At 37.1% G+C, this 19,215-nt stretch overlaps 1 protein-coding gene across 2 annotated transcripts; it reads right to left on the bottom strand.

Annotated features, from left to right (window-relative positions):
* Window positions 1–1,464: 1,464 nt before the first annotated feature.
* LOC148846297 (SAUR-like auxin-responsive protein family) lies at window positions 1,465–13,022 on the bottom strand. Of its 2 annotated transcripts, none has more exons than XM_088953280.1 (2): window positions 12,496–13,022; window positions 1,465–1,687 (listed from the first exon to the last, which is right to left on the bottom strand). In XM_088953280.1, the coding sequence occupies exon 1, from the start codon at window positions 12,871–12,873 to the stop codon at window positions 12,505–12,507; it is 369 nt and encodes a 122-aa protein (XP_088809406.1). In that variant the 5' UTR covers window positions 12,874–13,022; the 3' UTR covers window positions 1,465–1,687; window positions 12,496–12,504. The 2 variants fall into 2 exon arrangements, with proteins under 2 accessions (XP_088809406.1, XP_088809407.1); XM_088953281.1 differs by lacking the exon at window positions 1,465–1,687 and adding an exon at window positions 2,009–2,238.
* Window positions 13,023–19,215: the final 6,193 nt, after the last annotated feature.

Genomic DNA, 19,215 nt, shown 5'->3' with positions numbered 1-19,215 from the left:
TCTCAAATATAAGTTCTACTGTTTGTCTCCTCAGAGATCTCCTTCCTAACATACAGCTCAGAAGTCCCTTTTTCTTGTTTTTGAAATTTGAAATTTAAATTTTGAATTTTAATTTCAAAATTATGTTTTGAAATTTGAATTCTAAAATTTAAACACAAATTCAAAATTTTGAAATTTTTGATTTTCTCTCTTTTTTTTATTTTTATCTTTTAATTTTTATTTGAAATTTAAAATTTTAAAATTTAAATTCAAATTCAGATTTTGAAATTTAAATTCAAATTTGAATTTTTAAATTTTAACAAAAAAATGCAAGAAATTTAAACACATGACCTATGGGTTAAACTAAGGTTTCCTAAACTAGTGGTTCAACCAATATGAATCCTCTTAGGTTCACTTTGAATTACACCACTTCCTTTGGTTAGCCAAGTAAGAGGTAGAGATGTGGAAGGCTCCCCATGCTCTCACAAGGACCTAATTAAGTAACCACAAAACCCGCTTAGGCTTAGTCATTTAACCTCTTTCTTGAGACACCAACCACCGGTTATGGAAAGTAATCACAAGTTTCCCTAAGATTCAGCACAATTTTGAACCAAATGTGAGGCTCCCTAAAGGATTTTTCTATCCAATTTTTAAATTAAGGTTTAGGGTGAACCGCACGTGAAGGGTGGTGATTTTTGGGCCAAGGAAGGGTGATGAAATCCCCACCTTATCTTATTTAAGTTGGATTGCCCTTAAATGGATTAACGAAAAAAAAAAAACAAAATAAACAAAATAAGTGCAACTAATTACAATGCATGAATAATTATTTCTAATATGCAATTCAGCACTTTAACGTAAAATAAAATAACAAACTAATTCAGCAAAAGGAATGATTAAAAATGAAAAACCCTAACACATTAACAACTAACAATGATAATTTCAGCAATTAAATAATCCTATATGATGCATGCTCTAAACATATCAAACCCTAAAATGCAAATGAAAAAATTTTAAAATATTAATTAATTTTTTTATTTTATTATTATTATTATTGCTTTTTATTATTTTTTTTGAAATTCGAAATTTAAAATTTAAATTCAAATTTAGATTCAAATTAAAATTTAAATTTTGAATTCAAATTTGAAAATTTGAATAATTTCCTATTAACAATTAATTACTAAATTAAATAAATAATTAATTAAAGGGGCAATTAAGTAAAGCAACAAATAATTATAGAAAATATAAAATAAAAGGATTAATTTTGCTAAAAAAAATAACAACCACAAAAAAAAAATTCTAACAAGAAAAACCTCTACTCAAAGGATTAAATAGAAAATAAAAAAAAGAATATGTGGCAATAAAAGAAAATAAAATAAAACAAACGAAGTGAGTTTCTAATATGAAAATAAAAAATAGAACCTAATTATCCTAAATAGAAATTTGCTCTAGAAATTAAAAGAAAAAATAGATCTAAGAACAAAATGAAAAAGAAATAGTACTAAAAAATAAATTGGATCTAGAAAAAAAAAGAAAAAAATAATTAACTAAGAATTCAAAAATCACTATTTTACCAAAAAAAGGAGTTCAAAAATAAAAATAAAAAATACAAGACTACAACTACACCTGAAACGCAATCTAATTTCTCTTCTCTTCTCTTTTCTTTAGAAGTCCGACAACGTTCTGGTACCCCACCTTTTGCTATTATGTCCTGAAAAATCATAGAGAAATAAGAATTAAAATGAGATTACAGATCAAGTAATTAAACGAAAATAAAAAAATAATGAAACAGATTTAAACAAAGCAAATAAAAAAATTTCTCCGTTGCTTCCCCTGCAACGACGCCAAAAACTTGGTGTGTCTGGAAGTGTGTCGTTAACCACTTCAAAACATCAGTTTTAATATTTGTAAGTTCTCCAACTCTCAAAATAACTACAAACACAGTTAGTGGTGAGAAAGGGGTCATATCCACAAGGAAGCGAGGGAAAAATCACTACGTACTTTAATCCAGACAAAATAATGTGATTGGAAGTTGAAGAAACACAAAACTTTAATTAATTAAACTAGAATCCATTAAAATAAGATTCTAACAATGCTGAAAGTGAAAATTATAGAAAAATAAATAAATAACAAAAATAAATATATAAAAGAAACTAAATGAAAAGTCTACAACTCGGCCAGAGGTAGCAGTCTCCGAATCTCTCCTTTGACCCTCAAACTCCTCGAGCTATGCTTTCTGTCTTACCTGGCCGAATCCTAGATCTGCAGAAAAGAAAACAAAAATTAAACTAGATAAAAGTAAATTTCGTAAAGGAAAAATAAGAACTGAAAGTTAAAGAACATAAATTAAATCTAAAATGAAAGTAAATTGGTTGGGATCCGAATCTAGAGGTAGCAGTAATGGCTAGGCGAACTGCAAGCAGGAACCCCTCTTCTTGCCTGGGCATTTACCTCTTCATCTACTCTTGAACTTTTCAAGATTAGCCTTCCGTCTTACCTGGGGGTAGAATCCAACCCCTTCTCAGGACCCCTTGGATCTTTTTTATAGAGAAGGGTGGATAAAATTGGGATTACAGAGAAAGAGGGGGACGATAGTTGGGTTTTAGCAAAAAAAATGGGCACCCTAGGGTTTAGAATAAAGGGTTAGGATGGTTTTAAGGTGATCCTAAGTTTGAGAAGAAAAGGAGAGGGCACCCAATATTATGTAGGTCTGAGATTTAGTGGCTAAAGGCTGAATGGTGAGGATTTGAAGGAATGGAAGGTGGCGATTTAGCAGTTAGGGGCGGCTAGGGTTTATTAGAAATGAAAAGAATGAATGAAAAGGTGCCCTAGTGTTTTCTAAGGAGAGGGGAGTATGCTAATATAGTAGGAGGGGCACCATTCTAGGTTTAGCGGATAGGAGGCGCCCTCCTGTGCTCAGTTTTTCACAGAAACTCCCATTCTCTCAGCTAGACTTCACACCAGCTTCCCAAAAATTGCATTTCAGCATTAAAACTTCCCCAGTTTTCCCCAAGATTTGCATAGAGACCCTAAGAGGTCACAATCTTGAATTTAACTGGGAAAATGGGACATTTTGATTATTCTAAAACCTAAAATACCCTTGAAATGATGCCCTTAAGGCATCAAACTACATAGTTATCACTCTCCAAGGCTTGTTCGAACTAGGGTTTTGGAAGAAAGAGAGAAGGGATAGAGAGGGAGAGTAAGAGAAAGTGTAGAAATTGCATAGGTAGACCACTCCCTCTTAGTCCTATTTATAGAGCTCTCTCCTAATTGAATGAGGACTTAATCTTTCTAGTAAGATGAATCTCCATTCCCATTTCCATACCTATATTCAATCCATATCACATAAAAACTTCATTAACTTGTCTTACTAGTAATGGGCTTAGGCATATGTGCTTTAAGTGAATCACGTACTTAGTCATTGTAAGGATCTTTAGGCCCGATATTTGTGTGCCATGGGACCCACAAAGGTCTTACATAAATCCATAGGTTTATCTTATGTCTAAAAAAAGATAGGTCGAGTTCACTACACATGGGAAATAAACCCTTGAGCCAATCATGTTGGGCACAATTGGAACCCAACACTTAAGTCTAAGTGATCCTGGTTTTAGCCACCCAATGAAGCCTAAGGATAATGGACTGATATGAGACAAAACTCATCAGTTTATAAGCCATATAATGGTCTCTTACCATTAACCTCTTAGTCCTAAATAATCAAAACACTGCTTATAGGGAAAGATCTCTTCTTGACTGAAAAATATAGTGTCACACCCTCTACTCAAATGGATATTGGGATTAAAACCTTTTATAAACATTTTTTTAGAAAATAATATAATATACGTATAAATACATTTTCCAAAACTAATTTCAAATACAGTTGAAGTACACTAGCGGTAGCTTTAAATTTCCATTAGAGAGAGTGTAAACCTTGATAATTACTTTGTTTAACAAAGGGGATGATTCTATTATTATTATCACCCACTCAAGTAATGTTCTAATAAATTGCTCCAACATACTTAGGTATTTGACCCTAGATGGATTTCACTGGTTGAAATATCAAAAGTAGCTTAACCAAGACTTAGTGTAGTATCATAATCAAGTTTGGAGTTAAGTGCAACTTTTCAATTTTGCTGATTTATATCTAAGGTGTAGAATATAACTAGAAATTGGTATAGGTTTAGTGATTCTCACAAACAACCATTATCTGTACTTGGGGTCTAACCCTAGTAGTTGTGACAATTTACTAAACCAATTTGGCAATACATCAGTATTAGTCTTGTCAAGATAAATTTCTTAAGTTTATCCAATGACCAGAAACTTTCTAAACTAACACAAGTTTCATAAATGTCTAGTTTAAGGAGTAACTCAAAAACATACCAATCTAAATATAAAACAATAATGTACTGATATAGTGTACATCAATCTGATTGAGCTAAGGGCATATACTATCTAATAGTAGATAATGCTTATTGATAGAATTATTTCTACCAATAAGCGAGGGAGCTAATATAAGTCAATAGATTTAGGCATCATGGGAATTGCAGTGGAGGCTATACAAGGGCATCACCATAGTGCATTCACATCGCGGTATAAGTCCAAACTCACTACATTGCAATTTTGCCTTGTAATAATCACCAAATCACAATAGGTGTTTCACTTTGTGAACATTAGATAGAGCCTCTTCATCGTAGTGCAAGCACACTGGTCTTAACTGAAGAACCTTGTTACTTGAATCCACCCTATTACTTGATACAACACAATTATTTGCACTGTGATGGCATCCCACCTTAACACCATATTGCAACACTATGACAACACAACTCCTCTACATCCACTTTGTGATGTCACACTAATACTTGGGCATTCTCAAGAAACCTCTAAGTCAAAATTGGGCTAGCATCTAGAAGAGGGAAGTATCTACACTAGTTCTCACATGCAAATCTCGAGAAGGGTGTGAACCTAGACCTTGGGATCTTTGTGTGGACACTTGGTGACACTACACTTGGCTTGCATGTTTTAGATCTAACAAATCAACAAACTCTCCCGCATTCCTCCTTTACATGCCTCATGTCTATAAATAGGAGATACTCGAGTTTCTCCTCACCTCAAGTCTTCATAGATCCCTACATAAGCTCGACCAGACTAAAATCCTAACCTACCTCAAGCTTTCTACGACTCCCTTTTCTCCATCTGCCTTTCCCATAGACATCCACCATCTTTCAGGTAGACCTCTTTGTTGCCTTACCTTCGCTTACTCCCACCTAGTAGTACCAAGGACTCATCCCACATACACAATGCTAAACAAAATCCTTCTCCATGACATGCTTGTCATGGATAGCTTGCGTAGCTTTGTGAAACCAGCCCACATAGAAGTCTTCATCAAACCTTTGTTCTACATTGTGAAGGTTAGCCATTTTTAATCTCATTTCCATTGTGAACCACTTCCCAATGAACTTCTTGACTAGGTCTTCCCATGAATTGACACTCCCTAGCGTGAGGTTGACAAAGTAGGTATAAGCTAAACCAGTTAGTGATATAGAAAATTCCCATACCTTTAGGTCTCCATCAAGGGCAAATAGTCCAAGTAGGTTCTCAGACTTAATGATGTGTTCCTATGGGCTATTAGACCATCCGTCGTACAGGTTCCATTGCTGTAAGGGGGGTTGTACCCGGTTGGATAGGGCTTGTGAGCTATACACATTGAGTAAATTTTTGGAGTAATACTTAATTAACAACCCCCTATTAGACGTTAGTAATGGGTATTATTTACTTCCTTTTTTGTTTTTTTTTTTAATTTCTTTACACAATGATTTCCTCCCTTGTTTTTCGCTCTTCTTCTTCCTAATCATCTTTCTTCCCCAAACTCTAACTCACATATAGAACTTGAATATATAAAAGAACAATTGATATATTAATCATGCCTAGGGACCAGTTGCTCAAGTAAACATCTCTTCGGGATGGAGTGCTAATGTGGAAAGGAAATTCAAGTTTTTTGAACAACAATAATTTTCAATTCAAAGTCTTTCTTAGAGTATGTGAATGACGACTTCTAACTTTAATTTCTATCTAAAGTCACGTAACAACTTCAAAAGTCTTAACACAATCATATAATAATTCTTTGTTTTTAATGGGGAAGATTGGATTCAAATAATCAATCAATTTAACTTATATTGTTGACATCTAATATTCAAAATAGAATGAAGACTTTATAATGACAAAGATGCATATTAGAGTTTGGAGTATGTTGATCCTTGTATGAAGTGTTCAGGATACTGTTAGACAGTTTTGTATGCCCTTAGCTTCAATCAAGATGATGTACTTTATGAGTTTATTATAAATGAATAAAAGTGCATATTTGATTCATGTTCCCTTGGTATGTTTCTGTGCAATACCCTTAAACTGGACACTTAATGAGACTCGTGTTAGTTTAGAATGTTCACAGCCAGTGGGTCGGTCTGGGGGCACCTACCCTGACAAGGCTGACACTGTGGTGCCACCAAGTCGGTTGGGGTGGCCTGTCTCAGCTGCTAGGGTGAGACCCTAGGCACATACCGTGTAGGATTAATTGAACCTATGAACTGGACCAGATTTCCAGTACTGCCCTGGACCTTGGAGATTGATGGGAAAAACTGGAAGGTTACACCCGACCCCTAGACTCGGTTATGATACTGCACTAGGTATCAAATTGTGTTGTCTTTGATATACCATTCAGTGAGATCCTTAGCGGGGGTCAAAACCTGGGTATGTTGGGACAGTTTGAGAATTCATCTGAGTGGGTGATCATTGTGACAGGATCAGCCCCTTTGTCGGACAAAGGTAATGATCGGGGATGCACTCTCACTGATGGAAATCAAGATTGCCGGCAGCCGATTTCAATCGTTGAGATTTGTTTTGCAAAATATATTTTATATGAGATATAAAAGTATATATATTATGGTTTCGAAATGATTTGCATAAGGTTTTAATTCCCGGGATCCATATAAGCAGAGAGTGCAACACTGTTCCTTGCAGCCGAGGGAGAGGTCCTCTCTTGTTAGGTAGTGTATGATCATTATGGGCTGAGATGTTAAGTGTAAGACCATTGAGGATGATACCTGATGGGCTGATCTTACATCTGCCCACAGTCCCTGGGTGTTACAAGGTGGCTTGGCCCAGGGACCACTTAGGGTAAGTGTTGGGCCCATAGAGCCCATGAGATGTGTTTCAAGGGGTTCACTATCTGTAACAGTGTATTCGGCCAGGCCTTGTAACAAAGGCTAGGCCGAACCCATGTGGCTGATGTGTAGATCAATGTTTGGGTCCCACGCCATACAAGGAAGCCCAACTGGGTAGTAGTTTAGAAGGCTAAGTGAATACATAACCTTAAATGGGCCTTAAGCCCATTTCGAATTGGGCTGGTTTGACTAGTCAATTCCAAATGGGGGAATTCTGAGATGGATCAGCTGATAGGATTGGGCCCAGACCCTATCCACTTAGAGAGTCCAAGATCTAAATAAGATTTAGATTTGGAAGCCTCCTAATTAGATTAGGAGATGGCTGATATGATCTGTAGATAAGATAAGGATTACCCCTTATCACTTAAAGGGACTTCTAATCCAAATATGATTTGGATCAGTAATTCCTAATGGGATTAGGAGCTGATCTCTTTAAGTATATAAAAGGAGGAGGGGGCGGCAGCCTTTTGACATGCAACCAACATATTCTTGTCTTCAGATCTGAAATCACAAGAAGAGAGAATTCTGCACCCTGCGAATACTCTCTTGCTGCCTCCTTCCTGCAGCCGTCACCTCCAGCAGTTTGATCTCCTACTCTCTACAGGAGTAATCAAGATTTGATCTTGATACCAATCTTTTGGGGAAAAGATTGATTGGAGCTATATTCACAAACCATCCTGTTGATTCTTGCGAAGGGTCAAGTTCTTTTAGAAGAACACTGCTGATTCTGCTCCATCCTGCACTACGCCATCTTCTGTGGGAGTAGATTTTGGATCCTTTCTTGGGCGTGAACACTTCCATTGGGAGATACTGTTTCTCTGTATCAGGTACATCCTCCCTCTTACTCTTTTTGGTTCAGATCTGGTTTGGTTAATGGTTTAAGATTGATCCTTGAAAAATATGTTTTTCTAAAATAGGGAATTCGATTCCCTATAAAGATGAGAGAAATTTTTGAAATTCGCCCCCCTTATTTCGCATTCTTTGGGCGTCCATGTGATGGATATCCTATCCCTTCAACTTTGAGCATTTGTATAGTAGAAAACTAGTAGATTAGGGTTTAGGGAGGTATTGAGGAGTTGACCAGCCCTAGGCTTCCTCCTCCTACCAAAGAGGGATCTAGATCTCTTACCAGAGAGCTCTAGACCCCCTACGAAAGAGAGCTCTAGTCTCCTTACTAAAGATGGATCAGCTACTATTCAGAGAATTCCTACCATAGAGAGACCACTCAAAGCAAAAAGGAAACTCTCATCTTTAGAAGTTTCCTAATGAAGCTATTGCCTTAATTTCTTATTTCTATTCTTGTAATTGTTTCTAATTCCTTCATTATTCTTCTTGTATATACACAGCCTTGTACAAGCTCCTAATTATTCAATGAAATTCGACCCATTCTTTTAGACTACCTTCTTCATATTGTTTCTTTAACTTTGTATTAGAGCCATGGCTTACAACACCTCCATTGTATCTGAAGCAATGAGCTCAATCTCATCCCTTTCCCAAACCTCTTCTCTACTTATGAGCATCAACTCAATTCTCAACATCACTCATTACTTGATAATCAAGCTTAATGGTGACAACTTTCTCCTCTGGAAGGCCCAATTGCTTCCTATACTTCGAGCTCACAAGATGATGGGGATAATTGATGGATTGACCAAGCCTCCTTCAGAAGAGATACCTAATGCTAATGATAACAGTAAGAAAATTTTGAACTCTGAATTCTCTACCTGGGTACAGTTAGATCAGTTGGTTCTAAGATGGCTTGTTGCTTCACTAATTGAGGGAGAGCACAAGTTGTTGGACTTTTCACAGCTACTGAAGTCTGGAGTGCTCTTGAAAGGTCATTCTCTTCTCATTCTTGATCAAGGGTACTACAACTTAGGCGCCAACTTTAGAATCTCAAGAAGGAAAATCTCTCCATCAATGATCATGTTTAGAAAGCCAAGACCATTGTAGATAATCTTTCCACAGTTTCAAAACTAGTAGCAAAAGAAGATCTGGTTCTATATATTTTATCCGATTTGGGATGTGAGTATGAATCCTTCATTACAACCATCACCAATCGAACTGATGCAGATCAACTCAACATTAGTGATATTCTTGGGTTACTTTTGAGTCATGAAGCTTGGCTTTTACAACATAATTTTTCTAGTGAGAATCCTAATGCAAATGCTACTATGAATAATAAAAATGTGACTAACAGTTTTCAGTCCTCTCAGAACTCTTATAATCAAAATAGGGGTAGCAACAACCATGGTAGAGTCAGGGGGCATGGTGGTTAGCCCTCAGGCCGCAAACAAGGTCGTAGAAAAGGAAATAGCATTGTCTGTTAATTTTGTAATAAACCAGGCCATGGAGCACTGAAATGTTACAAAAGGTTTGATCTTTTATATCAAGGAGAGAGTAGCTCGCATCCAACAGATCCTACAGCTTTTCACGGCAGTGTCTTTTATAACGGTTCTATGTCTGGATTAGGGTTTGATCCAATTTGTTATCCGGACAGTGGCGCCACTCATCATATGACCCCAAATGCTGATAATTTACAAGTTTGGACTGAATACCAAGGTTCTGATCAAGTCAAGATTGGCAATGGAATAGGTTAGACTATTAATAGTACAGGGTCGGCTTCTCTAGTTAGCAATCATAATCAGTTTGCTTTGAAGAATATTTTTCATATTCCTTCTCTTACTAAGAATTTTCTCTCTGTATGTAAATTTACCAAGGATAATAATTTGATATTTGAATTTCATCTGGATTTCTTTGTTTTGAAGGATCATACGGGGAGAGTTTTACTCCAAGGACCCAGTAGAGACGAACTCTATCAATTTCTTGGAGCAGTTCAACATAAGACAGAGAACTCGACAGCTTTTGTAGGTGAGACCGCGAGAAAACCTCTTTGGTAGAATAGCATCAATGACTTGGTCATGCTTCTCTAAGAGTTGTGAAAGATGTTATTTTTAAGTTTGGTCTACCTTATTCTGGATCTCTTAATTGTTCTTTTGTGTGTGAAGCTTGTCAGTTGGGCAAAGCCCATCGTTTCAACTTACCATCTTCAAATTCAACTTTTTCTTTTCCTCTTGAATTAGTTTTTTTTGATGTGTGGGGACCTGCCCCTATTTTGTCCAATAAAGGTTTTCGTTATTATGTTTTATTTATAGATGCATATTCAAAATTTTCTTGGATTTTTCCACTTGAGAGGAAGTCGAATGTGTTTAACACCTTTCTTAAATTTAAGAATCATGTTGAGACTCTCTTTTTCTACAAAAATTAAGATGTTCTAGAGTGATTGGGGTGGTGAATTTTGCTCTCTTTCTCGCTATTTGATGATGCTGGTATCATTCACCATCTCAGCTACCCACATACGAATGAGCAGAATGGTAGTGTTGAACGCAAACATCGGCACATTATTGAGTCCACATTGTTTCTACTGGTGTCCTCCTCTCTCCCTTAGTCCTTCTGGGCCGATGCTGCTGAAATTGCAGTCTTCCTTATCAACCAACTGCTGAATCTGGGTCTTGGTAATCTCTCTCCTTATGAGAAGCTATTTGGCAAACCTCTTGATACTCTATGTTAAATGTGTTTGGTTGCAAGTATTATCCTTTACTTCGTCATTATAATTCTCACAAGATGGTTTTTTAGTTTGCTCCTTGTATATTTATTGGTTACAACAACAGTTACAAAGGATACCATTGTTATAACCCCGCTACTAGCAAAGAAATCATTGCTCGCCATGTTGTGTTTGATGAACATTCCTTTCCTGGAATGGTACCTTCGTTGCCACCCTCCAACTCTACTGCTCCTACTGGCGTTACTCTCTCTTCCTTGGGTCTCATTAATGCTGACATGTATCCAGCTCGCCATGTTGATCTTGCTGCTCCTTTTAATCTAGTTTTCCATGTTGATCCTGGTGCTCCTCTCGATCCAATTTGCCATGCTGATGAATCTGTTAATTCTTCCTCTACACCAAAACAGGCAGTTTCCATATGATGCTTCTACGAATGTAGTTGGATCTAAGTGGGTGTTTAAAATCAAACAGTACCCTAATGGTTCAATTGACTGCTACAATCCTTGCCTTGTTGCACAAGGCTTTACTTAGGTTCTAGGGGTTGACTTCACTGAGACCTTTAGTCCTGTAGTTAAACCTGCGACTGTGCGTACTGTTATCTCACTTACAATTTCCTATGGATGAGACATTCGCCAGTTGGATGTCTATAATGCTTTTCTTAACGGTTTTATCACCGGAACTATTTATATGCGTCAACCAAAGGGTTTTGAGGATAGCAATTATCCTCATCATGTTTGCAAGCTTCACAAGGCCCTCTATGGACTCAAACAAGCTCCTCGGGCTTGGTTCTCTTGTCTAAGCAGTCACTTATATAACCTTGGTTTTTGTGGTCCACAGTGTGACCCCTCTGTTCATCTACAGTCAGGAGCAGATTATCATTTACATTCTTGTTTACATTGATGATATTATTTTTATTGGCTATTCTTCTGCTCATGTTTCTCAACTTGTTAGTAATTTATCTTAAACGTTTGCACTAAAGGATTTGGGGTTATTGCATTATTTTCTTGGTGTTGAATCTCACTGTGATGCCACAGGGTTATTTCTCTCTTAGCATAAGTACATCTTGGACCTCTTGCTGAAGGCTAACCTTGTTGTGGCCAAACAAGTCTCTAGCCCAATGGCTACATCTTCACACCTCTCACGGTTTGATGGTGAACCCTTACCTGATCCCACTCAGTACCTGAGCATTGTAGGTGCTCTTTAATACGTTACTCTCACTAGGCTGGATGTTGCTTTTGCAGTAAATAAAGTTTGCCAATTTTTACATGTTCCTACTAAAGAGGGATCTAGATCTTTTACCAAAGAGAGCTCTAGTCTCCCTAGTAAATATGGATCAACTACTATTCAGAGAATTCCTACCATAGAGAGACCAATCAAAGCAAAAAGAAAAATCTCATCTTTGGAAGTTTCCTAATGAAACTCTTGCCTTAATTTATTATTTCTATTCTTGTAATATTTTTATTCTTGTAATTGTTTCTAATTCTATCATTATTCTTCTTGTATATATACAGCCTTGTACAAGCTCCTAATTGTTCAATGAAATTTGACCCATTCTTTTAGACCACCTTTTCTTCATATTGTTTCTTTAACTGGAGGGAAGAGAGGATGAGGAAAAGAGGAAAAGTGAAACTAATGAATCGTGTGCAAACACATGGAAATTTCTTGGAAAACAATAGATCGATCGATGCACGCAGTAGCAATCTAATTGAATCAATTGAACTTCACTTCAGTTTAAATAAAGACCTTTGAGCTTCAGTAGGTATAGAGCTCTGCTAATTCTTCCAAGGACTCCGACGTGAGGTTGGGATCGGCATTCTCAAGCATCCACAGAAGGTGGTCAAAAAGAACCACTTCACATTTCACAGTTCTGTCGTCACCAGTGTTGTGCTTTGACTTCTCAATTAGAGCACTTATAAGAGGATGATTCAGGTGCTTTGAACTGATCGAGTAGCGCCTCCTGGAACTTCCGACGAATATAGTTTTACGTTGCTCATCTTCTGGCATATCTCCCCAGAATTCTTCTCTGGTGGACTTAGACCTGAGACTACTGTAAGAGGAGGATCTACCCAATTGCATTGACAAACTCTTACACTTCTTTAGTATCAAATTAATCTTCTTCATCCTTAAACCATTCACAACACAGACAAGAGGAGAGAGAGAGAGATTCCAAGCTTCAACCTTGGATACTTGGGAGGTTAGAAGAAATGTGAATTCGAAGACAAATAATGAAATGGGCCTTGAAATACACTCAGATGCTCTTAATTGATGGCGGGGCCATTGAGATTGGTACCGAGTCGTTGTTTTAGTGTTGTAACTCAGGACCCATCATCACACAACCAATGAACCAAATAAAACAAACAAGTTGTCCTTTTCAGTTTTGGTGGGGGTGGGGGGCAGACATGCACCGACATATACACAAAGAAAAGCAACAGCCATGTAATAGTACAAAGGAAAATGTGACAGTTGAAAGTTTCTTTCAACTGAGGCACATTATATATATATGATCTAATGGAATCCAACTGTTGTACTAATTCTCCATCAGCCTTCTGGATCTGGCCAATTAAGTGGATCCCACCTGTTCCTGTCCATTCGAACATAACAATGGAGTTCACATCTCCCGATGATAGTACCATTGTGGATGATATTATCATCGGGAGAGATGTTCCTAATATGCTGTGGGGCGGCTCCTTGTGGGGTAGAGATGTGATCTCCATAGACTTGTGCACTTGCTTCTTCATCTTCTCTTCTTGTCCGGCTCATAGCGAAGCCCACCCACATGGACTCTTGATGGCTCTTTGTGGTGCATTCAGAGTGTTGGGACCCCATCCAGAATATTGTGAATGAATAAGCTCATACGCTCATATATGGTTGGATCTCGCCTGTTATTATCATTAGATTGATTTCCACTTTCAACCACGACTTAAAAGAAGCCACATGTGAAGTGTGCACGTACATATACAAACCCAGTCACATATCCATGAAGACATTTGAGGTAGTTCATCAATTAAACAATCTGCTTTTTGTAATAGAGAAATTGGATTTCAGATTGCATGTTGATACACTAATATGGTTCTCATTGCAGCTGGGAAATCGAAAGCTAGCTCATAAATCCCCCCTTATGGGATGATGCCATCTAGTTTAATTATCTATTTCTTTTAATTGGATGCTTAATTAGGATAGTTAAATATACCAAGAATGACTAGGAAGAGGTTTGTCTTCTACCTGAATGTATCAGTTTAATATATTGGGGTAATTTGAGAGGAATTCCATGGTGGGCACCCACTTTATTTTTTGGTAACTCAACATGCATGTGTAAGAACTAGAAACACATTAATAGTTAATAAATGCAGAATAAGGAATTAGTGATGGTATTTACCATAAAATATGAAGTCTACAATTGGGTGAATTGTACTCGACTAGGCTTTGAGCTTTGAATTTTGAATTCTGTACTGTCCTAGCAAACTCCCAAGAAAATTCTTGTTAGTTTTGGCAAACCCAGGAGATAACATAGACCACAAGAACTCTTCTCGAAGGGATAAAATTAGAGACAGACAGAATGCGGAGAGTACTGCGTGTACCAATGTTTTTGAATTGACGTTGATTTAGACGGTCGGACCATTTGGTCAGGAAATCGTCTAAGCAATCGATTCCATTTCAGCCTTAACTCGTTTTTGGGTAAAAAATTGTTGACTTAGTTCAAAAATTGCTGATCCGGGTGATTGAACCGTCGGCACATTTAACCCAGACAATGGTTCGTAGTATAAAGTTGTAGAAGAGAAACACATGAACTCAGATCTCAGATTTGAGGAAGAAGAAGAAGAAGATCACAGATGTTGCAGAGAATCTCATATCTGAGATCCACTCAGATCTGTGTCTGTTGCCGCTGCCTTGCCGTCGCAGTCACCATTATTGTCGCCAGAGTGCGTCGAACCATTCTCCTCCTCTTCCTTCTTCCCTCCTTCCTTTCCTTTCACTTCTTTTCTTTTTTTCCTTTCTCCTTCATTTCTTTCTTTCTTTCTTTCTTTTTTTCTTTCTCAACCCACATCTCTTTTTCAGTTTTCATTTTTCAAATTTTATATAAAATATTAGTCCTAATATGCAAACCGTCCAAACTGTTTGACCCAAACAGTTGAACCGCTAACCCGAAAACCGGTAATTAGAATGGTTCCGTTTCTTTATCGGTTTTTAAAACCTTAAAGAGAATTCAAGAGCCCGGACATATCTGGGACCAACATTACGTAACTGGCTGACTAATGAATAAAACTGTGATCCTGTGATCTCCTGTTTCAATATATTTTTCTGTCAAAATCTGAAACATTGAGTAGAAATAGTCGACCTATGAAGTGGTCTTGTCTTGTGATCACCATACACATTATACCGAAGGAAGCAAGTGCATATTGTTTGCAATGAAATCTAATTTGCACTAGTTCAAATAAATGCACAAGAGTGCAAATTTTAGTTTATTTTTTGCTTTGAATTTTACTTTGCTTCAGGTTTCCTTTTACCTACTTAATTTGCACTGCAAGCATAACAAACAAAGTAAAACTTAAAACAGAAAACAAATCATAATCTGCATTCAACTCGTTTATATTCTCATGTTTTTGCACCACTACCAATGAAAATATATTGTAAACAAACTAGTTCCAAAGAAAAATGTGGTTCACTCTCTTAATGTTCAAAGATTTGTTCGATATAAACTGAGAATTATAGTCTAGTTTGTTGACTTTGGATCTATCCCCGGAGTTTACATCTGCACCCCACAACGTCCCACAATATATTCTCGCTGTGTATTGGGAATATCTCCCGATGATGTATTAGAAATGGTGACATCATCATCGGGATATGTTCTCAATACAAGACAAGGATGTGCTGTGAGACGTTATGGGGTGCCCCCTTGTGGGGCACAGATCTGAACTCCTATCCCCCATCTGAGAAGGTCGACTGATTAAATGGAATAAACCAAGAATGCTCTCCGTTGGCCAATAATTCTCAGCCAGCCACCAGCCACCAGCCACCAGTAGGAGAGAGTTATTTTAGATGTAACATTAACGAGATGTTGTACTTTTCCCTTTCCCTGTTCCGCCACCCTCCCTAAGGCTATGTTTGGTTTGAAGGAAAATGAAAGGAAGAGAAAAATAGGGAAACCTTTACAAACCTTGTATGGGTTTCCCTGACTTTCCCTTCCCTTTACCTTTTCCTTCAAACCAAACATAGCCTAAGAGAAGATGGAAAAGGAAACCTGTTTAGCATTCTTTTAATGTAGGAAAATTGATGCAACAAATGCAACTACCATTAATTATAATCTTCATCAAATGGTGCTCAAATGTGGGTCCTGGTGAAACACAAATTTGGAACTAGTGAAGCTTGTTTCCACCTTAGCTTCCAAGGCAAACAATTGAAGTTTTGGGTGGGGTAGCTTTGAAGCAAAAAAATGTGCTTGAGCTCTAACACAGTAGAGATTTTATACATGGAGAGAGATACTCCGTTCTGACAGTGACAAGAAAGAAAATTAATTAGCACAAATCACACCAGAGGATTGGAAAAAGGGCATCTGCTCTTCCATTTGCAATACCCAGGTTATATTTTGTAATTATGATGGTTAGAACTCAGTTGTTGAATAATGAAAACCGAACAAGATCATCCCAACTACCCTTTTGGCTTTTTCAAGCACTTGGTAACTCGACTATTTAGTAGTTGGCATTTATAACCACCAAACTCAGTTGTTGAGTAATGATTTCCTGACTATAGTTGGCATCTATAACCACCAATGATAATGATAATATAAAAACTTCATTTTGATAATATAATTGCATAAATTACAGATAGCAATTAACCCTCTAAACTTTCAGATTCCGACAAAGATCCCCCACCTTGTCGAATGATGGAAGAAATTAATTTACCAAAATACACATTTGAGAAATTTATATAAAATAAAAATTGCAATAAAAGATTCAAGAAACATGTATGAGAATTTGGAATTACAAAAAATATATCATGAAATTAATATTAAGTAAACAATTAACAAATGGAAATAAAAATAAAAGAGAAAATGATACCCAACACTTGTTTTAGAAAATCCTTAGAAAAATGGATAGTTTAGGGATTTATAATATTTTAAACAGTCACGTGAGAATCTTTTTCAAACTTAACTAAAGGAATGCAAATGGAGGGGTCTTTGTTGGAATCTGAAAGGTTAGGGGGTAATTGCCACTACCCTAAATTATAGAGTACTAGTTTGTAATTTATCCAAATATAATTTTAATAATCCAACAATAAAGTACAAAGACTATTTATGTTTTGATAAAATAAATATTTTAATTATAATGATTTTATATACCCTTTTGCAAAATTTACCTTTTCAACATAATGTAAGTGCGTGGATTTAAACCGTATGGAAACTGTGCTGCAAACACTCAAGTAGCACACTCCTCTACACTTAAACGGCAGAAAGAAATACATTAAGGAACACCCAATAATAGTAGATATAGCTTGAAAATCTTGTGATGAAACACATTGTACTGTTGTCTCACCGTAGAACACAACCGGGTCTTTCGGTAGGCATCATTAATTGTTGTTCTACGAATCAACACACCATCACGACAGTTCTTTGCGGTGCGATGACATATTACCTAGGCATTGCAGCTTAACAATATAGCACACTCACAAGATCTTAGATGACAATTTAATGTCTAAGTATTTAAATAGAAAAAGAAAAAAATTCTAGGGCTTGAGAGGCTTCTAGAAGTAGGGTTGTGACTGAGCTTGTGTTCACATGTGGATCGCGAGGAGAAGGGAAAGAACCTAGAATTTGTGATCTCCACAGTGACACATGGTAAAACCCTACTTGTGATCTCTCTACCTCAAATATAATAAAATAACAGACTTTTCCACTTTGGGGAAAGCTCCCTTTTTAATTAAGTGACTTTCTATTCTTTTATGGAGTCTTCTCTAATTGTGCAAGCTCTGCAAACTACATTCTCATCCTTCATTAAAAATTTCTGCAATCTCCTTCCTTGCCCCTTCTCTCTCTTTTAAGTAGACCCCTACTATCATCTTACTTCTCCACCTACATTAGAATCTTTGGTTATTCCCTGGTCATGTTGATGGCAACTTGGAGAATCAATCTTACGGCTATCCTCGAGAACCTTATTTTTGAAAACAAGGAAGTGGCCTATCTCAATGATGACGAGATACGATATGACTATGAAGGCGGTGATGACATGATGATCCTTTGCTACAAAGTCTATAGCTTCATTGATCATGTTTCAATAATAAAAAATAGGCTAGCCTCCAAAAGGGTAGATTTGATTGACACCCTGGAACGTCAATAAGCCGAAATCAATCGCCCCCATAATTAACCAACCTCGTCCGTCCTCTCACCACCAACCACCATTAACCTAGCTTAGCACCCAAGACCCTCTCCAAGGGCATTCTGGGTCAGCACCAACAATACAAGGCCTGATAACTGTTAGACAGTTTTGTATGCCCTTAGCTTCAATCCATTTTGATGTACTTTTGACATTTAGTGTAAATAAATAAAATACATGTTTGATTCATGTTGTTTGGTATAATTCTGTGTAAGACCCTAAAACTGGACACTTATAGAAACTTGTGTTAGTTTTAAATGTTCACAGCCATTGGATAAGTCTGGGGAGATTTATCCTGCCAAGGCTGATACTGATGTGCCACCAAGTGTTGGGATGGCTTGTTTCGGCCATTAGGGTAAGACCCAAGGCACATGCAGTATGGGATTTCTTGAACCCTTAAACTGGACCAGATTTCCAATATTGCCCTAGACCTTGGAGACAGATGGGCAAAACTGGAAAGTTACACTTGACCCCTGGACTCGATTATGACACATCACTAGGTGTCGGATCAGGCTGTCTTTGATGTGTCAATCAATGAGATCCTTAGTGGGGTCAAAACCTAAACATGTTGGGGCAGTCTGAGAATTCATCTGAGTGAGTGATCATAGTGACAGGATCAGCCCCTTTGTCGGACAATGGTAATGATCGGGAATGCACTCTCTCTGATGGAAACCAAACTGCCGGCAGTTGATTTCAATCATTAGAATTTTGTTTTGCAAAATTAATATATATACATATATATATATATATATATATATATATATATATATATATATATATATATATATATATATGTATATGTACGGTTTCAAAAGATTTGCAAAATGTTTTAATTCCCGGGATCCATGTGAGTAGAGAGTGCGGCACTGTTCCTTGCAGCCGAGGGAGAGGTCTTCTCTTGTCGGGCAGCGCTTGGTCATTAAGGGCTGAGAGGTTAAGTGTAAGACCATTGAGGATAATACCTGATGGGCTAATCTTGCACCTGCCCACAGTCCCTGGGTTTTTATAAGATGGCTTGGCCTAGGGACCACTTAATGTAAGTGTTGGGCCTATAGGGTCCATGTGATGGGCTCAAAGGGGTCATTGAGTTTTTCAG

The sequence above is a fragment of the Nelumbo lutea genome, chromosome 7 (genome assembly GCF_056320005.1).
Source record: "Nelumbo lutea isolate HS-2025 chromosome 7, American lotus-T2T, whole genome shotgun sequence".
NCBI classification, from domain to species: Eukaryota; Viridiplantae; Streptophyta; class Magnoliopsida; order Proteales; family Nelumbonaceae; genus Nelumbo; species Nelumbo lutea.
This window is presented reverse-complemented; position numbering and strand designations above follow the sequence as displayed.